Consider the following 19,095-nt stretch of genomic DNA (forward strand, 5'->3'; position numbering starts at 1 on the left):
TGACGTCTCTGAGGGTGCCCTTGTTGACAGATTTAGGGTTGTACCTGGTGGGATCCTTGATGATTTGTGTGAGATTGAGGGCATCTAGCTTAGATTGTAGGACTGCCGGGGTGTTAAGCATATCCCAGTTTAGGTCACCTAACAGAACAAACTCTGAAGCTAGATGGGGGGCGATCAATTCACAAATGGTGTCCAGGGCACAGCTGGGAGCTGAGGGGGGTCGGTAGCAGGCGGCAACAGTGAGAGACTTATTTATGGAGAGAGTAATTTTTTAAATTAGTAGTTCAAACTGTTTGGGTATGGACCTGGAAAGTATAACATCTCTGCAGTAGACTGCAACTCCTCCCCCTTTGGCAGTTCTATCTTGACGGAAAATGTTATAGTTGGGTATGGAAATCTCAGAATTTTTGGTGGCCTGGTGGCCAGGATTCAGACACGGCAAGGACATCAGGGTTAGCGGAGTGTGCTAAAGCAGTGAGTAAAACAAACTTAGGGAGGAGGCTTCTGATGTTGACATGCATGAAACCAAGGCTTTTTCGATCACAGAAGTCAACAAATGAGGGTGCCTGGGGACATGCAGGGCCTGGGTTTACATCCACATCACACGCGGAACAGAGAAGGAGTAGTATGAGAGTGCGGCTAAAGGCTATCAAAACTGGTCGCCTAGAGCGTTGGGGACAAAGAATAAAAGGAGCAGATTTCTGGGCATGGTAGAATATATTCAGAGCATAATGCGCAGACAGGGGTATGGTGGGGTGCGGGTACAGCGGAGGTAAGCCCAGGCACTGGGTGATGATAAGAGAGGTCAAGAATGATCCACCACCCAAAGGATATCCAGTCAACTTGACACAACTGCGAGAAGCATTGGAGTCCGCATGGACCAGCATCCCTGTGTCACGGTCGTCGTATGAAGGAGACCAAGGCGCAGTGTGGTATATGTACATTCTCTTTATTAAAAGAATGAACACCGAACAAAATAACAACCGAAACGTGAAGCTATACAATATAGTGCTGACAGACAACTACACATTGACAACATCCCACACCAGAAAGTATATATTGTATGCTCAAAATAATGATATTCTTATATACTAATACAATTGCTCAGAGAAAAAGAGATGTTTAACAATTAATACAAAAAAAAGTCCAACTGATATTGGTCAAAATTTTTGACATCCCGGTTTTTATACTTTGAGCGAGGATAACAGCACTTAGACTATGTTTTATGATATTGGACAACACATTGGGAGGGATCACAGATCATTTCTCCATACAGAATCTTTGCAGATCCTTGATATCCTTTGGTCTGAGCATATGGACTGCACTCTTAAAAACCTGTCAAAAAAACCTGTCAAACCAAAGGATGGCCATTTTGTTGTCAATTAACCATTTTTTTGTGGATTTTGAGTGTGCTTCAGGTCATGGTCTTGCTGAAAGATCCCCTTGCGACCAGGTTTCAGGTTTTTGGCTAAAATGTCCTGGCACTTAATAAAGTTAATGATGATGATGACCTTAACAAGGGCCGCAGGACCAGGGGAAGCAAAACAGCCCCATAACATCAAATATCCATGTTTTACAGTAGATACAGTAGGATGTTCTTTTCTGCATGCATCCTTTCGGCACCAAACAAAACATTGGTTTGCGTGGCCAAATAGCTCTTTTTTCTTTTCATTTGACCATAGCAATGGTGCCAATGCTGATTAGCAAAGTCCAGGCATTTAATTTGTTGGTTTCTCAATAAAGGCTTTTTTTTATGGCAACCCTTCCATATTTCCTATTGGCATGGAGGTGGCATCTAATTGTAGATTTGGAAGTTCTGTAATTCTCTGACTGTGGCCCTTGGTCTTTTAATAAACACTCTGAAGCATCCTTCTCCCTGTTCCAGTGGTTTTAAACTTCTTAAATTGTTGCCCTAATAGTGGTAAATAGTATAAATTTTATTATTTTTAAATGGTATCCTTTGTCTGAATTATGAAAGTCAACAACCATTATCTCTTTTCATCTGTGAGTTATTTGCCTTTTTCCATTGTGATGGATGACAAATGGATTTTACATGTGTGTTACCTCATTTTTATACCTCGGTGAAACAGGAACCATGAAAGTTCACAATACAGTTCCTTAAACTGAGATTAAAAGTAGAAAATGAATGCAGATACAATTAATTTGATTTCATTCATTAGAATTGTTACAGGTGCCATTCATTGACACCCATCTTTGATGTATTTTTTTAACATGTTAAACAAAAAGTATTTCTCTGAGACATTATTGTAGTATTAAATACTATTGCATACAATATATCTATCTGTATTTGTATCATTTATAGTCATTTTTGCTCATCTTTAACAAGTGTGCCAATCATTTTGGATGTGACTATACTGTATGTCATTGATCAGTTGATCTCATTGTTGGATTGATTAACTCAGTTACAGTGAAACCCTAGTTGCATACACCCTCCAGTTTACTGTTGGCAGGATTGACAGAAGGAATCTGTCAGTAGAGTGGCTTTGCTGTTACAGTACTCTAGGACAGGATGATCTTGAGTGGCAAAGTGCTGTGACAGTCGAATGGCCCTTGATGTGAAGTTAATCTGATCTGAGTAGAAGAACTTCAACTTCCACTCTGAAAAGAAGATAATCACATAGGTAAAACGTTAATCACGATAACTTCAAAATCAAAGATAGAGATCTGCATTCATCTTTCAGTGTTTGATTCTCTTTTCAAAGACCATAGTTACAAATCAATCAAGTGTATTTATAAAGCCCTTTTTACACCAGCAAATGTCACAAAGTGCTTATACAGAAACCCAGCCTAAAAATGCCAAACAGCAAGCAATACAGATGTAGAACCACCGTGGCTAAGAAAAACTCCATAGAAAGGCAGGAACCTAGGAAGAAACCTAGAGAGGAACCAGGCTCTGAGGGGTGGCCAGGCCTATTTTGGCTTTGCTTGGTGAAAAGAAACGTACATGGCCATTTAAAGACAGATCGTTCTGCAAGATGTTCAAATGTTCATAGATGACCAGCAGAGTCAAATAATAATCACAGTGGCTGTAGAGGATGCAACAAGTAAATATCAGTTGACTTTTCATGGCCAAGCATTCAGAGGTTGAGTCAGCAGGTGCGGTAGAGAGGGAGTGAGACAGGGATAGAGAGAGGGAGAGAGAGAGTCGAAAACAGCAGGTCCGGGACAAGGTAGCATGTCCGGTGAACAGGTCAGGGCTCCATAGTGTTGTTACTTGATACCCATGGACCTATTGTTTGAGGATGGTGAAATGTTGTATCATAAAGACTCTTGGTCAACCTAAAAGTGTACAAAGCATATGGTGTTTCTTTTGTCATACTGATAAAAATATATATATATGTGGGTGGGTGGCAGGGAGTCTAGTGGTTAGAGCGTTGGACCAGTAACTGAAAGGTCACTAGTTTGAATCCCTGAACAGACAAGGTGAGAAAGTTGATGGCTGACCCAACTCTCCAAGTGTGTCTCAGGGGGAGTTGGGATATGCAAAAAACGCATTTGTGTTCTTAGTAGTTTTGACAGGACCAGAGGTATTAACCCTAAAAATGAACACAAAAATGATTATGGTATTTTAACATGCGTATAAGACGCACTTGTACATGTGTCAAATAGCACAAATATAAGCACCCAACAAATTATTACTAATCTAGCATCTCTGTCTAAAGCATGAGAAAACGTGTTTATTATCGCTTTGTGAAAGATAAATATACAGTATTTTTAGAGTGGTGGTGGGGGTGATATCCAATCAAGACAGAGCAAAAAAAATGCAATTACCATCACGTTATTGTTAGACTAAGAGGATGATATCAAACTGTGGCAGAAAAGGAAATGAGACAAGACAAAATGAGATGGGAGGGCAATGGACGGAGAGATGTACAAGATAAACAGTGAGGGAAAGCTGGATGTGACGGTGCAGTGACACGTGGACGATGGAGAGGGAGGAAGATAGAGTCTTGGGCAACAAGAGAGAAGTCCAGTTGAAAATCTGTGCTTGCATTACAGTGGTCGCTCCTCTACTTGCTGGGCAAAACTGACAGAGATATTGTGAGAACCAGAAGAGGACAGAGGGAAACAAAAAAAACAATACTTTGCCACCACCCTGCATCTAAGAGGTGGCTTTTGGGGACCTTACTACTTCTAAGCCAGGACATTGGGTAAGTCCCTATTACTGATGCTTACATTGTGTTTTATACTTTCCTAGGATGAACCACAACTTACACAGTAAATGTGATTGTAAAAATAATTCTAAGGAACCAGAATGTCTTTAATTATCAATTGAACAGGTGTTGAATGGTCTGATGTACTCCAAAGCTACATTTCTTCACTAATTCAACCAGTTATGCGTCTGTTAGGACCACTAATATGTAAATACATCCCAGTGGGTAACCATTATTTGTGGTAACTACATAGCATGGAGAAAACATTCATGGTGTGCCTTACCATCATTACAAGGACCATGGTATATTTAGAACAAATTAACAAATGCCTCAAAATTGTAGGAGAATTTTCACTCTAAAGCAAGAGATTTTGAGTTATTGACCATCTTTTCTCTCCACCTTTCCTACTTCAGATCAACTGTGCTTACCATGCGAGGCATGCGTATGTGTCTGAGCCTGGCTCTGTTGCTGCCATTGTGCAGCCTGTGCCAAAGGATGGGAGAAGAAGACACAGAAAGTGACCTGTTGGCTGTCAACATCATAAACCGCAGTGGCATTCTGGGCTCCCTGCTCCCCCTAGAGTTTCACCCAACCCTCCGGGAGACCAGAGCCCCACGCCCGGCCTCCCAGGTCGCCAAAAGAGCCCAGCAAGGGTCTCGCTTTGCCCTGTCCCTGGATGTCCCCACCAGCATCCTCAGTGTCCTCATAGACCTGGCCAAGAACCACGACATGAGAGCCAAGGCTGCTGCCAATGCAGAGCTGATGGCACGCATCGGCAAAAGGAAATAAGGGCTGGGGTCACATTGGCAAAGGCTAGGGGGGAAAGTCTCACCTCACCAGGGTTGTGGGTTTACAAAAGCAGGTTGAGGGATGGATAGGTCATGGGGATGAAACAAGTGTTGTTATTAGAGGAAAAGACATCTTGAAGTCGTTAATAAATGTTGCCCTTTATCTGTTTTATATTGCATAATTCTTACCTCATTTTATGCCAAAAGGTTCCACTGACTGCCTGTACTAAAACATTATGTAAAAAGAATGACACATTTTGCCAGTTAAATGTCACTGATCAAATATAAGATGAAGCTGGTCTTTTGTCTCCGCTACAGTGAGCATAAATACTAATTTACAGGCAGATGGTCTCATGACATTGTAATAGGTAGGGAACCATTTTAATTGTGTTTATTGTGTTTGTATGTGTAACAATGTAAGGAAAGGTTGCAAAATAAAATCTGATCATATAACCTCATTTCTGTGTACTGCTTGCTAAATCTGCACTGACGTCAGAGGTGTTTTTTAATTTCAAGCATCAGTAACCAATAAAGCACTAAGGAATATGCAATATCACCCTGCGTCATTCCCAACGGGTCTTTGACAACAGGACAATGGTACGGGGAGGAAATTGACCTCAGAGACAAACAGAGCCCCCTGTTTTAGTGATCATCCATCTAGTTGATTTATACTTGATCCCAGTCAGGGCAGTAGCTACATATGAAAACACAGAGGTCGGAACATCTGTCATTTTTTAGAATGTAAAATATATATATATTTTTTAGTCAAAGTCTTAACTTCATGTTCAGAGTTAGAATAGTAGAATACATTTTACAGAATTTGGCATCCTTTTATTGACTATATGGAGAATCTCCACCCACATCACATTGATTGAATCTCTATATAATGTTTCACACGTAATGTATAATATGTAGCTTACGGCAGGAGACCATATAATCCAATGTCTCATTATTATTATTATTTTTATTTGACTCTTTATTATGACTTATTTATTGTATAATTGTATTTTTTATTTTTTTATTTTTTACTGCTCCTCTGTTACTGTCACTTTGTCAAATTGTTGTCTAATATCTTTTCACTTTTGGTTTGAATGTTCTTAATTGGAAGAAAAAAAAGAATAGTAGAATACACAAGGTACAATTTGGAAACATGCCTGTGCGTCAGCGAAACTGTGTTATACGTCACTCACACAATTACCTGTGTCAGTTACATTTTTTTTAGATTGGTAAATTGGTTTAGTTAATCTAACCAGCTATCTGAACTTGTAGTAATCATGGCTAAATTACCGACCGGGCACGCAGGGTACGTACCCAGGGGGCACTGGCTGACCTCCAGGAGGCCCCCATTGAATTTGTTAATCATTCTCGCTCCGATATATTAACATGGCATAGGTCACGGCAAAATGTGTAGAATGCAGGAAATTAGCAGGAAAACTGCAACAACAAAAAAATAGTTCTGTAAAGCAAACGTATTTGTTTACATTTTGTTAATACATGTTTTTTCTGCTAACCGATCCCTCTAAAGTATTCAATTATTGTCTTTAATCCCGGTGCTGAGTTATTGCGAGTTAATGTGTAGCGGCTAATTGATTGGCTAATAGCCAATGTGTTTGTAGATCGACTGAGGTGACTTAAGCATCCAATGTGATGACGGCTGGATTCATTTTTGCTGTTCTCCATATAGCATCATAGTGTTATTTTAATTGTATAGAAATGCAGTAAATGAGTTTAACATTTTGTGGATATTATAATACTTTTTTTTCAGACCCTGGCTATGGCCCTGATCCCAAGTGAGTTGGATAATTCAAGTGGCAATCAGCAGTAGAAACAATAACAAAGTGACTCCCCGCCCCCTTCAGTAAAAAGTGTATGGACTGATCATCCATGATATCAAAAGTATAGTTTTAACCATGTTTCAGGCTATATAGTGTTTGTTTACTTTGTTTACTTTTTACAAGCTTATATGTAAGGTTCTGAAGGGGTATGACAATGAGGCATTAAGTTATATTATTGAAGAATCATTGGGTACATACAGAGGTGTCATGCCCATCGGGTCATGTCACCCCTCAGATTTGTCCTGTTTACACATTTTTAATTCAAATACTGTAAATGTATATATAGTTGTTGTTGCTCTGCAATACTACTAGCCAACTAGCAATTTTATGAAGATGGGTTTAGCTAGCCCAGATAGGTTCTCAATCTCCCAGCCTCATAACTAGGTATCAAGAAGCCATTTCAAGTCATCAATTAAGTTGGACGAGCTAGCTTGTCTAACTATCTTAGCTGGCATGCCTGCTGGCAAGGTTGGTAGACTTGAGAAAAACAAGCAATTTTTAAATGTAGACCTACATAATAAAACTCATATTCCTTTCAACCTTTTACCCATAATTTAGCAGAGATGCAAAGAAACATGTCAATTCTTTAAAAAGCTCAAGAGATATGCAGAAAAATTTACATATTTTAAAAATATATTTAAGCATAATGATTATGGCTCTAAATTGCAAGAAAAAAAGTTGTATGTATGATACCTGCATACATTTATTCATACTGTATGATACCTGCATACATTTATGAAGAATAAAAGAAATGCCTATAATGAGCCAACTGTCCTAGCCCAAATGTAGACTATCACTCCCCTTTTGGTTTCTGTTGTCATGTGTAGTCTACTACACTACCAACATTGACAAAACAAGTTAAGAGCTATTTTTAGAAATAGAAACGGATATTTGAAAAGAAAATACAGATGAGTCACTGAACCTTGGGGCCTAATATTTGGTCACTTTCCTGCGTAATCGAGACCGTAGTTGACAACTTATTGTAGCCCATTGTTTACTACCCCGAAGCGGTCTGAGGTGCATCAGAGCGGTTACAACCGTATTGAATTAAGCAGGACATACTTGAGATTGAATACCTTCCTGATAGCGTCGACGGCCTCGGGAATCATTAGACGATATGCCCGTTCAGTGCCTCGACCGAGAGCAGCCTCACGGGTGTTGGAAGGTAATTTGACATTTGTCCACATGGTGTCGTTATTCACACAACGTTGGACGAAGCAATTAATAAACCATGCATTAAAATACCAGAATAATTTTCACGGATACACCCTCTGGTCCTGTCAAAATTATTAAGAACACATTTAATGTATGTCAGTGTTTATAGCCTATGTTCAGCACAGTAGCTCTAATTTAGCTCTAATTTATCATGTGATTAAAACAGGTGCTGCCAATAATGGCCAGGTGGATGACACTCTCCAGACAGCCGTAAGGAGATGCTTTTTGACTCAAAGAAATACCAAAAAGTAAGTTTTCGATATACATATGTCCCTGACATTCAAATAATTAATTGAAGACTTCTCAATAGTAGGCCTAATATAGCAGGTACTTGGTGTGCACTGATTGAATAGAATGGACATGGTCCTGAGTTTGACATTGTATATCATGAAATGTGTGTTATTGTGCAGATTAAATCTGCACACAACCATAATACACATTGCACACATTCTAATGTACAGTAGCCTAGGTTGTTGAGCTTTGATGATTCCTGACCTAGGCCAAGATGTACTCTTAAGGAGCCCAAGGTTACCATTACTCCTTAAAGTCCAAGAACCTTAGGTTCTTTTCAGAGGTAGACTGGCTCTAGCAGCCAAATACTCCATCTAAACGTGAATTGAATCTCAGTTTCTTTATGGTTCTAGAAATATAAAGCCTGTTACTTTCATATCACATCGAAATAATTTCACAAATGCAGAAAACACACTTACTGTATGTACACTATTTTAACCGGCTTCTTCACAGTTGGTCCCTCTGCACTGAGACATGGAGATATGGACTTGTGGGAACACTAACCCTATAAAGGTGTATAGTTGAACCTTTTTTCTTTTTTGAAAATGATTTCTTGCTGATATGAAAGATAAGGTCCCTATGCTTCCAAAACTGTACCGCAAGCAATGTGCGTTAATGTTCAGACCGAGCGTTGGAGCTCTTAACAAAACTCCCTCGTACAGAAGAGTCCTTCGTCCAATGACACTTAAGTGTAACGTAATGGAACTGAGAGTCATGATCAAGGGCTAGTCCTGACCATGGCACTTGACCTATTTTGACCCAGTGCAAGATGGCTGAGGTGGTAACTTGGTACTGTGAGGTTGTGACCCGAGTTACCCTAGCTGTATAACTGAGTCAGGGTTTATAGTGAAGATAATCCTGCCACTGTGTTTAATAATGTGCCTCTGGCTTGTGTAATGAGGTGTGTGTTGTAACAGCATAAACAGCAGGACATTGTCATCTCAATGAACTTAAGCATTTTATCACACTCTCCTGCACTCCTCTCTGTCCCTAATCCATTTAGGTACTTTTATTATTTGGCTGAGCATACATGGCCAGGTATGTGTGTTTTTGACTTGAGATGCAGTTGAATTGTCTTTTCATTTCAGTGTGTATGTTTGTTCTAAATGTTCTTGTGGTCGAGTGTGCTTGTGAATGCTCTGTATTGTTGTGAGGAATTGCTGTGTGTAAAAGCTAGAGGGTCACAGACAGTGTGTGAAATAACTGGCAAGAGAGAGCAAATTGTGAAAGAGTCCAGTAATTTCTCACCAAACTAAAGGACTGCAGGAGGTCTTGACACTGTGTTCTGTAAAATGTCTCTTCAGTCCCTCAACACGTGAAAGCCAAGGCGGTCCCTCCATCCCCAGTGACCCTGAGGTTTCATTGGACCACACCAGACATGAGGTCAAAGGACAAGTGTGTACATCAGTGGCTGCCCCAAAAACACCACTGCTAGTGTGCGCTGCTATTCTCGGGTGGAGATGACCCATTTTTAGCTCAGATCTGATCAGACTCAATAATGAGGGGTTTGAAGATGATCTGTGATTGAATTGATGGTTTTGTTTTCTCACACCTCAGTTTGAGTCAGATGAATTCTGTCTACATACTTTGCGTCTTTTTGATTTACCACAGTTGAAATACGACCCATAGAGTCTACACAATACCATCTAGAGCTACATCTGACCTGGGCTTTGCAAAGTGTGTGGTGTGATGAAGTTGAAAGTGCAGGGCACTCCCTATGATGTATAATTCAATTGATGTGTCATTGTGTTCTGTCAGATGCCGTCATTCTAAGGTGACGAGGCTTTTGCCAGGAGTCCGTGCAGGTGGCCATCTGACGCAAGACAATGAGTGACGTGTGTGTGATACATTGGTCAGATAACAACAGCAAGGTTGTGGGCCTACTGATGGACTCCTATCAGTTGACTTTATAGTGTTAACCTATACCACAGTTTCACTTACTCACTGTGTGTCTTAGACTGTGGTAATCAAGTTTGATCAGACAAAATGCTTTGGGGCTATGTCAGAGGACAGACTCACACGGTGTCGATTTAATAAGTGGCTTCTGCTCTTTTTACTGGCAAGGGAATTCACTCATTCACGTCAAAGTTTCAAGCATAAAGTAGAAAGACCGAATAGAGAATAGAAGTGACACACATCAGATTGCAGGGTATTACAGTTATAGGGGCAAGGGGCGGGATAGTGGGAGGGTGTAGAGTTGCTCAATATAAATGACTGCATACAGTCGACAGATTAGAACAAAGGTGAAAGAACAAGTGATGCAAGAGGGAGCAAAAAAGAGACGACAGGGAGAAATCAAGGATCCATCGATTTAGTGATTTAGATATTGGACCTTTGTTTCATAGAGACGGGAGAGCAAGCCAAAGAAGGTAACCCAAACTCAATACAGACCAGAGATTTAGTGGCACAACTGTCCGCTCTGTTTTCTGTCACATTTTTAGGAATTAATGTTTCAGGAGTTAATTAGCAAAGTGTATTTCTTTTGTAGAATTACTTCACATTAATTTTATAAAACTGTTTTCATTCAGGACAGATGGGTAATAATCGCGAGACCATTACAGTATAATGAAGTGCTAGCTGTGGTGAACTACATTATGGTAGCTGACATCTCGAGTATCTGCTGTAGCCTACACATGTGACCCAACATATTGTCTGTTAGTGAGCTGTCAAGGGTTGCCTTTTCTCTCCAGCAATATTACTGTTTGGAGCTGTAGTCATGGCTTGCTTGTGTGTTCATGTAGGTCATGTTTCTACCATACGAAATACTTTTTGGTAAAAAATAATTCCACCAGTGCCATGTTCAGTCAGTGTGGTGATAGCCTCACCTGTTGGTGATATGTTGTAACTGCAGCAATAAAGACTACATTGGTAAATCCTCAGACGCTGTTAGCTGAGGATCCAAAGGATGGATTATGCCATGAAGTCCCTCAGTCTCCTGTCCCCTGCCTCACTCTCCAAGTAAGAGACTGATTCCGCAGCACTAAGGGGATGTGCCCTATTGGTTATCATAAGACTGCTTTCAGTAATGTTTAATGGGTTTTTCTTTTTACATCGTAGGACATAAGTCATAGAGTCAAAGTTAGCATCGTTTTCCAATAGATTTGACATAATTTGACTATGTGTATGTATCTCCACCAGGTGTGTGACAGCCAGTGTATCAGCCAGTGCCTCCATGACCCAGCAGCTTCTTGTCGGGACTCCTCGACCTAAGCCCTTCCGGGTCACCAGTGCTGACCGCAGCATTAAGAAGGGAATCATGGCTGATGGGCTACGAGACCTACTCAACAAAGTGAGGAGAAGAGGGAGGGATGAAGAGGGTGCTTGAGGGAGGACTACAAGTTAAAATAAAAATTATTTCACCTTTTATTTAACCAGGTAGGCCAGTTGAGAACAAGTTCTCATTTACGACCTGGCCAAGATAAAGGAAAGCAGTGCGACAAAAACAACAGAGTTACACATGGGATAAACAAATGTACAGTCAATAACACAATAGAAAAATCTGTATACAGTGTGTGCAAATGAAGTAAGGAGGTAAAGGCAATAAATAGGCCAATAGTGGGGAAGTAATTACAATTTAGCAATTTACACTGGAGTGATAGATGTGCAGATGAGGATGTGCAATAGAAATACAGGTGGGCAAAAGTGCAGAAAAACAAATATGGGGATGAGGCAGGTAGATGTTTGGATGGGCTATTTACAGACGCAGCGATCGGTAAGCTGCTCTAACAGCTGATGCTTAAAGTTAGTGAGGGAGATATAGTGGGGCAAAAAAGTATTTAGTCAGCCACCAATTGTGCAAGTTCTCCCACTTAAAAAGATGATCGAGGCCTGTAATTTTCATCATAGGTACACTTCAACTATGACAGACAAAATGAGAAAAAAAATCCAGGAAATCACATTGTAGGATTTTTAATGAATTTATTTGCAAATTATGGTGGAAAATAAGTATTTGGTCACCTACAAACAAGCAAGCTTTCTGGCTCTCACAGACCTGTAACTTCTTCTTTAAGAGACTCCTCTGTCCTCCACTCGTTACCTGTATTAATGGCACCTGTTTGAACTTGTTATCAGTATAAAAGACACCTGTCTACAACCTCAAACAGTCACACTCCAAACTCCACTATGGCCAAGACCAAAGAGCTGTCAAAGGACACCAGAAACAAAATTTTAGACCTGCACCAGGCTGGGAAGACTGAATCTGCAATAGGTAAGCAGCTTGGTTTGAAGAAATCAACTGTGGGAGCAATTATTAGGAAATGGAAGACATACAAGACCACTGATAATCTCCCTCGATCTGGGGCTCCACGCAAGATCTCTCCCCGTGGGGTCAAAATGATCACAAGAACGGTGAGCAAAAATCCCAGAACCACACGGGGGACCTAGTGAATGACCTGCAGAGAGCTGGGACCAAAATAACAAAGCCTACCATCAGTAACACACTACACTGCCAGGGACTCAAATCCTGCAGTGCCAGGCCCGTCTGAAGTTTGCTAGAGAGCATTTGGATGATCCAGAAGAAGATTGGGAGAATGGTTTCATATGACAAAATATAACTTTTTGGTAAAAACTCAAGTTGTTGTTTTTGGAGGACAAAGAATGCTGAGTTGCATCCAAAGAACACCATACCTACTGTGACGCATGGGGGTGGAAACATCATGCTTTGGGGCTATTTTTCTGCGAAGGGACCAGGACGACTGATCCGTGTAAAGGAAAGAATGAATGGGGCCATGTATCGGGAGATTTTGAGTGAAAACCTCCCATCAGCAAGGGCATTGAAGATGAAACGTGGCTGGGTCTTTTCAGCATGACTGATTCTAAACACACCACCCGGGCAACGAAGGAGTGGCTTTTTAAGAAGCATTTCAAGGTCCTGCAGTGGCCTAGCCAGTCTCCAGATCTCAACCCCATAGAACATTTTTGGAGGGAGTTGAAAGTCCGTGTTGCCCAGCAACTGCCCCAAAACATCACTGCTCTAGATGAGATCTGCATGGAGGAATGGGCCAAAATACAAGCAACAGTGTGTGAAAACCTTGAGAAGACTTACAGAAAACGTTTGACCTCTGTCATTGCCAACAAAGGGTATATAACAAAGTATTGAGAAACTTTTGTTATTGACCAAATACTTATTTTCCACCATAATTTGCAAATAAATTCATTAAAAATACTACAATGTGATTTTCTGGATTTTTTTTTTTCTCATTTTGTCTGTCATAGCTGAAGTGTACCTCTGATGAAAATTATAGGCCTCATCTTTTTAAGTGGGAGAACTTGCACAATTGGTGGCTGACTAAATACTTTTTTGCCCCACAGTATAAGTCTCTAACTTCAGTGAGTGTGAATGAGAGAAGAGTGGTGTATGAGTGAGGGAGTCTGGTTCCATACTCTACTCATTTATGGCATCATAAATTCAATCCAGTCAACAATGTGACTCAGATGGATAAAGGAATGAACGGATGGGTGAGTCAGAGGCTTTCAAAGGGAAGCAGAAAGAACTAACGGTTTTCCTCAAATGCTTGCATGCTCACGTGCACGTACTGACAATTGTCTCTGTTGTTCTGGTTCTCCAACTGTGACACTACTGCTGTCTTACGCATGTCTTTGAAAAGTTTAACTTAATGATAATACATGATATTGACTCTTTCCGGGAACTTATCTCCTCAGCAGAGATATGCAATCTTTTTAAACTCTCCATTTGTATTATTCACTGTAGAAATCTATGACACGCAAGAGAATGGAGTGGCTAAGTAACTACTTTTGAGAGGGGGAATGATTCTGTAGTCCCTAATGACTGGATTCTATCTCCTCCAGGCTAATGGGTAGTTTGTTCCCTCTCAGGCCATGGACTCTCTGCACGTGTCCTGCGTCAGTGCCTTGGTGCTGGATGAAGACGGGACGGGGGTAGATACGGAGGAGTTCTTCCTGACCCTGCAAGACAACGCTGTCCTCATGGTCCTGGAAAAGGGGCAGAAGTGGACACTTCCACAGGTTGGTAGGGTGACATATGCATGACCTTCTTACCAGAGTCCACTGGGTGGCGCATTTACACAAGGTCACTCTGGTAGAATGGTGAACAGGCTTCACTTCTGTGTATTATCAGCATCAGTGCCAACGTGTTCTCAGATGAAGATGCAGTTGTATAGCCTGCCTTTTTAGATAAGATGGGATGAACAAGAAAATCTACTCCCATATTGTATATGAATGACCTGAACTTTTGGGATTGAATATAGAGTAAGCATATTCAGAAATGATTCCATTCAGATAAACGCAAAAGCATTCTTATTCTGGGGGAAGAGTTGAGTGAAAGCATGTCTGACATGTATGGCAAATCATAACCCCCTCATTTAGTTACCTCACACTTTTGGCCACAATTAAAGCACAATTTGAGTCAGAGTTGATGGGTTTTTGTTTGTCCAAAGCAGGTCATTTCCATATTCATTAAATGATGTTCTGCCACCTGAATGGCATCACCCTGTGTGTTTACTTGGCTCCTGTCATGCTGAGCGTGTCTCATTAACATAATACAATTTCCTCTCCTGTTGTCATTCCACTGTTCCGAATGAATGAATCTGTATTCCAATGCTTGTTACCTTCCTTTGCAGATGACTGGAGCTCTTGGATGGAGAGTGTAGGGGGGGCTAGCTAGTATTGCGTTCATCCATCTTAGTTTGACAGACACTAAGTGTCAGAGGTTATATATGCAGTTTTCCTTCACACTCAATTTGAGTTTCCCATAAATAAGCTGTAGGAGACTTGACTTAATTTGTGTTAACTGGGGAAAATTGATTTGGCTCTTGTTTCTCCTCTCTCATATCCCTCCCTCTTTCTCCACCTTTTGGCTCCCAGAACACCCATCCCCGAATTCAAAATGAGCTCAAACACCAGCGCAGAAAAGATGTGGCTAGAATAACCTTTGACCTATACAAGAACAACCCTCAGGATTTCATTGGCTGTCTGAATGTGAAGGCCACGCTGTATGGAACCTACTCTGTGTCCTACGATGTGCGCTGCTACGCTGCCAAGAAGATGCTGAAGTGAGTAATCTCTCTGTGTGTTGATGTGGGTGCTTAAAGGTGAGTTTGTAAGATTTAGGAGGAGGTTGAGTTGATACAGTGCCTTCAGAAAGTATTCGAACCCCTTGAAATTTACCACATTTTGTTGGATTTAATTGTCCTTTTCTTGTTAACTATCTACACAAAATACTCTTATTTCAAAGTAGAAAAATTCTTTCATTTCACATTTCATTTTGATGGAAAAAAAAATATAGAGCTTGTTTTAGATAAGTATTCAACCCTCTGAGTCAATGACAGGAGGCTGCTGAGGGGAGAACAGCTCATAATAATGGCCGGAACAGAGCAAATGGAATGGCATCAAACACATGGTTTCCATGTATTTGATACCATTCCACTGATTCCAATACAGCTGTAAATCTTTTGGGGTAAGTCTCTAAGCGCTTTGCACACCAGGATTCTACAGTTATTCTTTAAAAAGTTCTTAAAGTTCTGTCCTGTTGGCTGTTGACCATTGCTAGACAGCCATTTTCAAGTCTTGCCATAGATTTTCATGCCGATCTGTTGGAAAGTTGAATGTTTTGCCTTAGCATTTTGCCTGTGCTTGACCTTATTAAGTTTATTTTTATCCTAAAAGACTCCCTTGTCCTTGCCGATGATAAGGATACCCATAACACGATGCAGCCACCACCATGTTTGAAAATATGAGTGATACTCAGTGATTTGTTGTATTGGATTTGCCCCGAACATAACGCTTTATATTCAGGACAAAAAGTTCAGTTCTTTGCCACATTTTTTGCAGTTTTACTTTAGTGCCTTATTGGATGCATGTTTTGGACAGGATGCATGTTTTGGACAGGATGCATGTTTTGGACAGGATGCATGTTTTGGACAGGATGCATGTTTTGGACAGGATGCATGTTTTGGACAGGATGCATGTTTTGGACAGGATGCATGATTTGTAATATTTGTATTCTGTACAGGCTTCATTCTGTACAGGCTTCCTTCTTAGTATTGTGGAGTAACTACATCTTCAGTTTTCTCCTGTCACAGCTATTAAACTCTAACTGTTTTAAAATCACCATTGGCCTCATGGTGAAATCCCTGAGTGGTTTCCTTCCTGTCTGGCAACTGAGTTAGAAAGGGCACCTGTATCTTTGTAGTGACTGGGTGTAATGATACACATCCAACGTGTAATTAATAATTTCACCATTCTCAAAGGGATATTCAGTCTTAAAAAAAAAAAAAAACATCTACCAATATTTGCCCTTCTTTGCAAACAATTGGAAAACATCCCTGGTCTTTGGTTGAATCTGTACTAGAAAGTCCCCGTTTGACTGAGGGGCCTTACAATTATCTGTATGTGTTGGATACAGAGATGGGGTAGTCATCCAAAAATCATGTTTAACACTATATTATTGCCCACAGTGAGTCCATGCAACTTAAGTGACTTGTTAAGCACATTTTTACTCCTGAATTTATTTAGGCCATAACAAACGGCTTGTTTACTTATTGACTCAAGACATTATAGCTTTACTTTTTTTATTAATTTGTAAACATTTATAAAAAAAAATATATATATATATACTTTGGCATTATGGGATGTTGTGTGTAGATCAGTGACAAAAAAAATCAAAATTTAGGCTGTAACACAATGTGGAAAAAGTTGAGGGGTGTGAATGCTTTCTGAAGGCGCTGTATGTTCAGATACATTTAGGTTATGTCATACGTGCTGAGAGCTGCTGATTTTCAGCTTTAGCTGAGCAGTTGTGACAACGAGGATTTAAATTGTGCAGAATCAACAAATAACAGGTTTCTAGATTTCATTTTCTGCTCCTATTTTTCTCTTTGAAAAGTCACTGGAGAGAATGAAACTTGTATCTCAACTAGGAGAGAGAGATTAGGGAGATGCAGGTTCCAGCCCTGTCGGAGTTTCCCTATCTCCCTGACTATATGCTCATATTATATCTGTCTGATCACTATCTACAGTACAGGCATCTGTCTGACATAGGGTTGCAAAGGTGCCGGGAATTAACCAATGTTACCGGAATCTTCTGTAATTTTGGTGATTAACAGATCATCCATCTATGGTAACTTTGTTAATATATATATTTGAAAAATGTATTCGTAATACAGTACCAGTCTAAATTTCGGACACACCTACTCAATCCTTTTCTACATTGTAGAATAATAGTGAAGACATCAAAATAATGATGATAATGATAAACACTTTTGGTTACTACATGATTCCATATGTGTTATTTCATAGTTTTGATGTGTTCACTATTATTCTACAATGTAGAAAATATAAAAAATACAGAAACCTACTAATTCAAGGGTTTATGTCAACTTTTGATTGGTACTGTATATCTGTTAATATTGTTGATGAGTTTCTAGTGGATAGACTGGTTATAGAGAAAATAACAATGGCATTATTTTCAATTAACTCTGAAACTCTTCCAACTATTGGCTTCTTTCACAACTGCCAGCAGTTTGGCAGTTGTGAAAGAAACAAGAAATACATAGACATTGTAAAATGAATCTATATATGTATTTCATGCTGAAACCCTCATTTTATTTAACCTTTATTTAACTAGGCAAGTCAGTTTAAACACCAATGGTATTCACTATTTTGATGGTTTAGATTTATGATAATGTTTTACAGGTTTGCTATTCTATTTTTAAAATCGTCTTATTTTATTATTTCATATATTTTACTTGTGATAAGGCCACACCGAGGGCCGGAGATAATTACAGGTACCTGTAATAATCTGAAGTACTCAAAAAGGCAACTAAATGGCTTCTGATAATGTTCCCCCTCTGGTAGTTTACTGGTAAACTTCAAAAGTTTCCAGTAAAAGAACTTCCTTTCTCAACTCTTGTCTGACATATTTTTCCCTGTTCTTGTAGGGAGGCTCTGAGATGGACCCTGTTCTCCATGCAGGCCACAGGCCATGTCCTCCTGGGCTCCTCCTGCTACATCGAGCAGCTCCTGGATGAGGATGACCGGGCAGACCTGAGCCTGCCACCACTGCCACAGGATGGAAAGATCAAACAACTACAGAGCATCCTGATGGGCAAGACTGCTGTGGTGGGCAAGACTGCTGTGGTGGGCAAGACTGCTGTGGTGGGCAAGACGGCTGTGGTGGGCAAGGCTGTGGTGGGCAAGACTGCTGTGGTGGGCAAGACGGCTGTGGTGGGCAAGACGAGTGTGTGAGCTATCTCAATACTATGAACATACATCCTTCTCCCTTCCTTGAAGTAATCACCCATCTAAATCGATTTTACAGGTGAAAGGGAATGCTATACTGCATAGCTTTCACCTGTCTAGTCATGGCTGATTTAGTAATCACTTCATGGAAAGAAATAATGGACTGTCAGGATATTCAAACAGGGCTCTGCTCAGAGAGACACTCTAAAAGAGGCTGTTTGCTAAAATGGACTGTTTGCTATAAGGAATGGGTACTGGCAAACTGCAGGACCAATACGACGGCACAGTGCTGCATCACTCTGATGTTATGGTTACAGTGGCAGGTACACACCTTTTGGTTAGTTCACTCCTCTCGGTTGACTTTAGGGGCAGCAAATGCTGTATTGTCCTACATTTTGGCTATGATCACTTGCACTTTGTTACATTTGTCTGTCTATATGGCTTGCAACACTCCACAAGCGAATGCACTTTTCTATTGCAGTGACTGCTGCTGATCTGTATCTTCAACTGATAGAGGGCACTTGGCTTTTTTTCATATTAATAAGCATGAATAAATTACAAGAATATGAACCT

General features: G+C 40.3%; 1 protein-coding gene across 3 annotated transcripts; it reads left to right on the top strand.

The window, feature by feature from the left end:
• The first annotated feature begins 8,168 nt into the window (after positions 1–8,168).
• On the top strand, positions 8,169–19,092 carry LOC112254401 (cell death activator CIDE-3). Of its 3 annotated transcripts, XM_042324330.1 has the most exons (7): positions 10,520–10,673; positions 11,185–11,262; positions 11,443–11,593; positions 14,140–14,289; positions 15,148–15,335; positions 18,222–18,465; positions 18,517–19,092. In XM_042324330.1, exons 2-7 carry the CDS (start codon positions 11,210–11,212, stop codon positions 18,526–18,528), a joined length of 798 nt encoding a protein of 265 aa, XP_042180264.1. In that variant the 5' UTR covers positions 10,520–10,673; positions 11,185–11,209; the 3' UTR covers positions 18,529–19,092. The 3 variants fall into 3 exon arrangements, with proteins under 3 accessions (XP_024282734.2, XP_042180264.1, XP_024282733.2); XM_024426966.2 differs by lacking the exon at positions 10,520–10,673 and adding an exon at positions 8,169–8,261 and having other exon boundaries at positions 18,222–19,092; XM_024426965.2 differs by having other exon boundaries at positions 18,222–19,092.
• The last annotated feature ends 3 nt before the right edge of the window (positions 19,093–19,095 follow it).

This window comes from Oncorhynchus tshawytscha, linkage group LG07 (assembly GCF_018296145.1).
Source record: "Oncorhynchus tshawytscha isolate Ot180627B linkage group LG07, Otsh_v2.0, whole genome shotgun sequence".
NCBI lineage: Eukaryota > Metazoa > Chordata > Actinopteri > Salmoniformes > Salmonidae > Oncorhynchus > Oncorhynchus tshawytscha.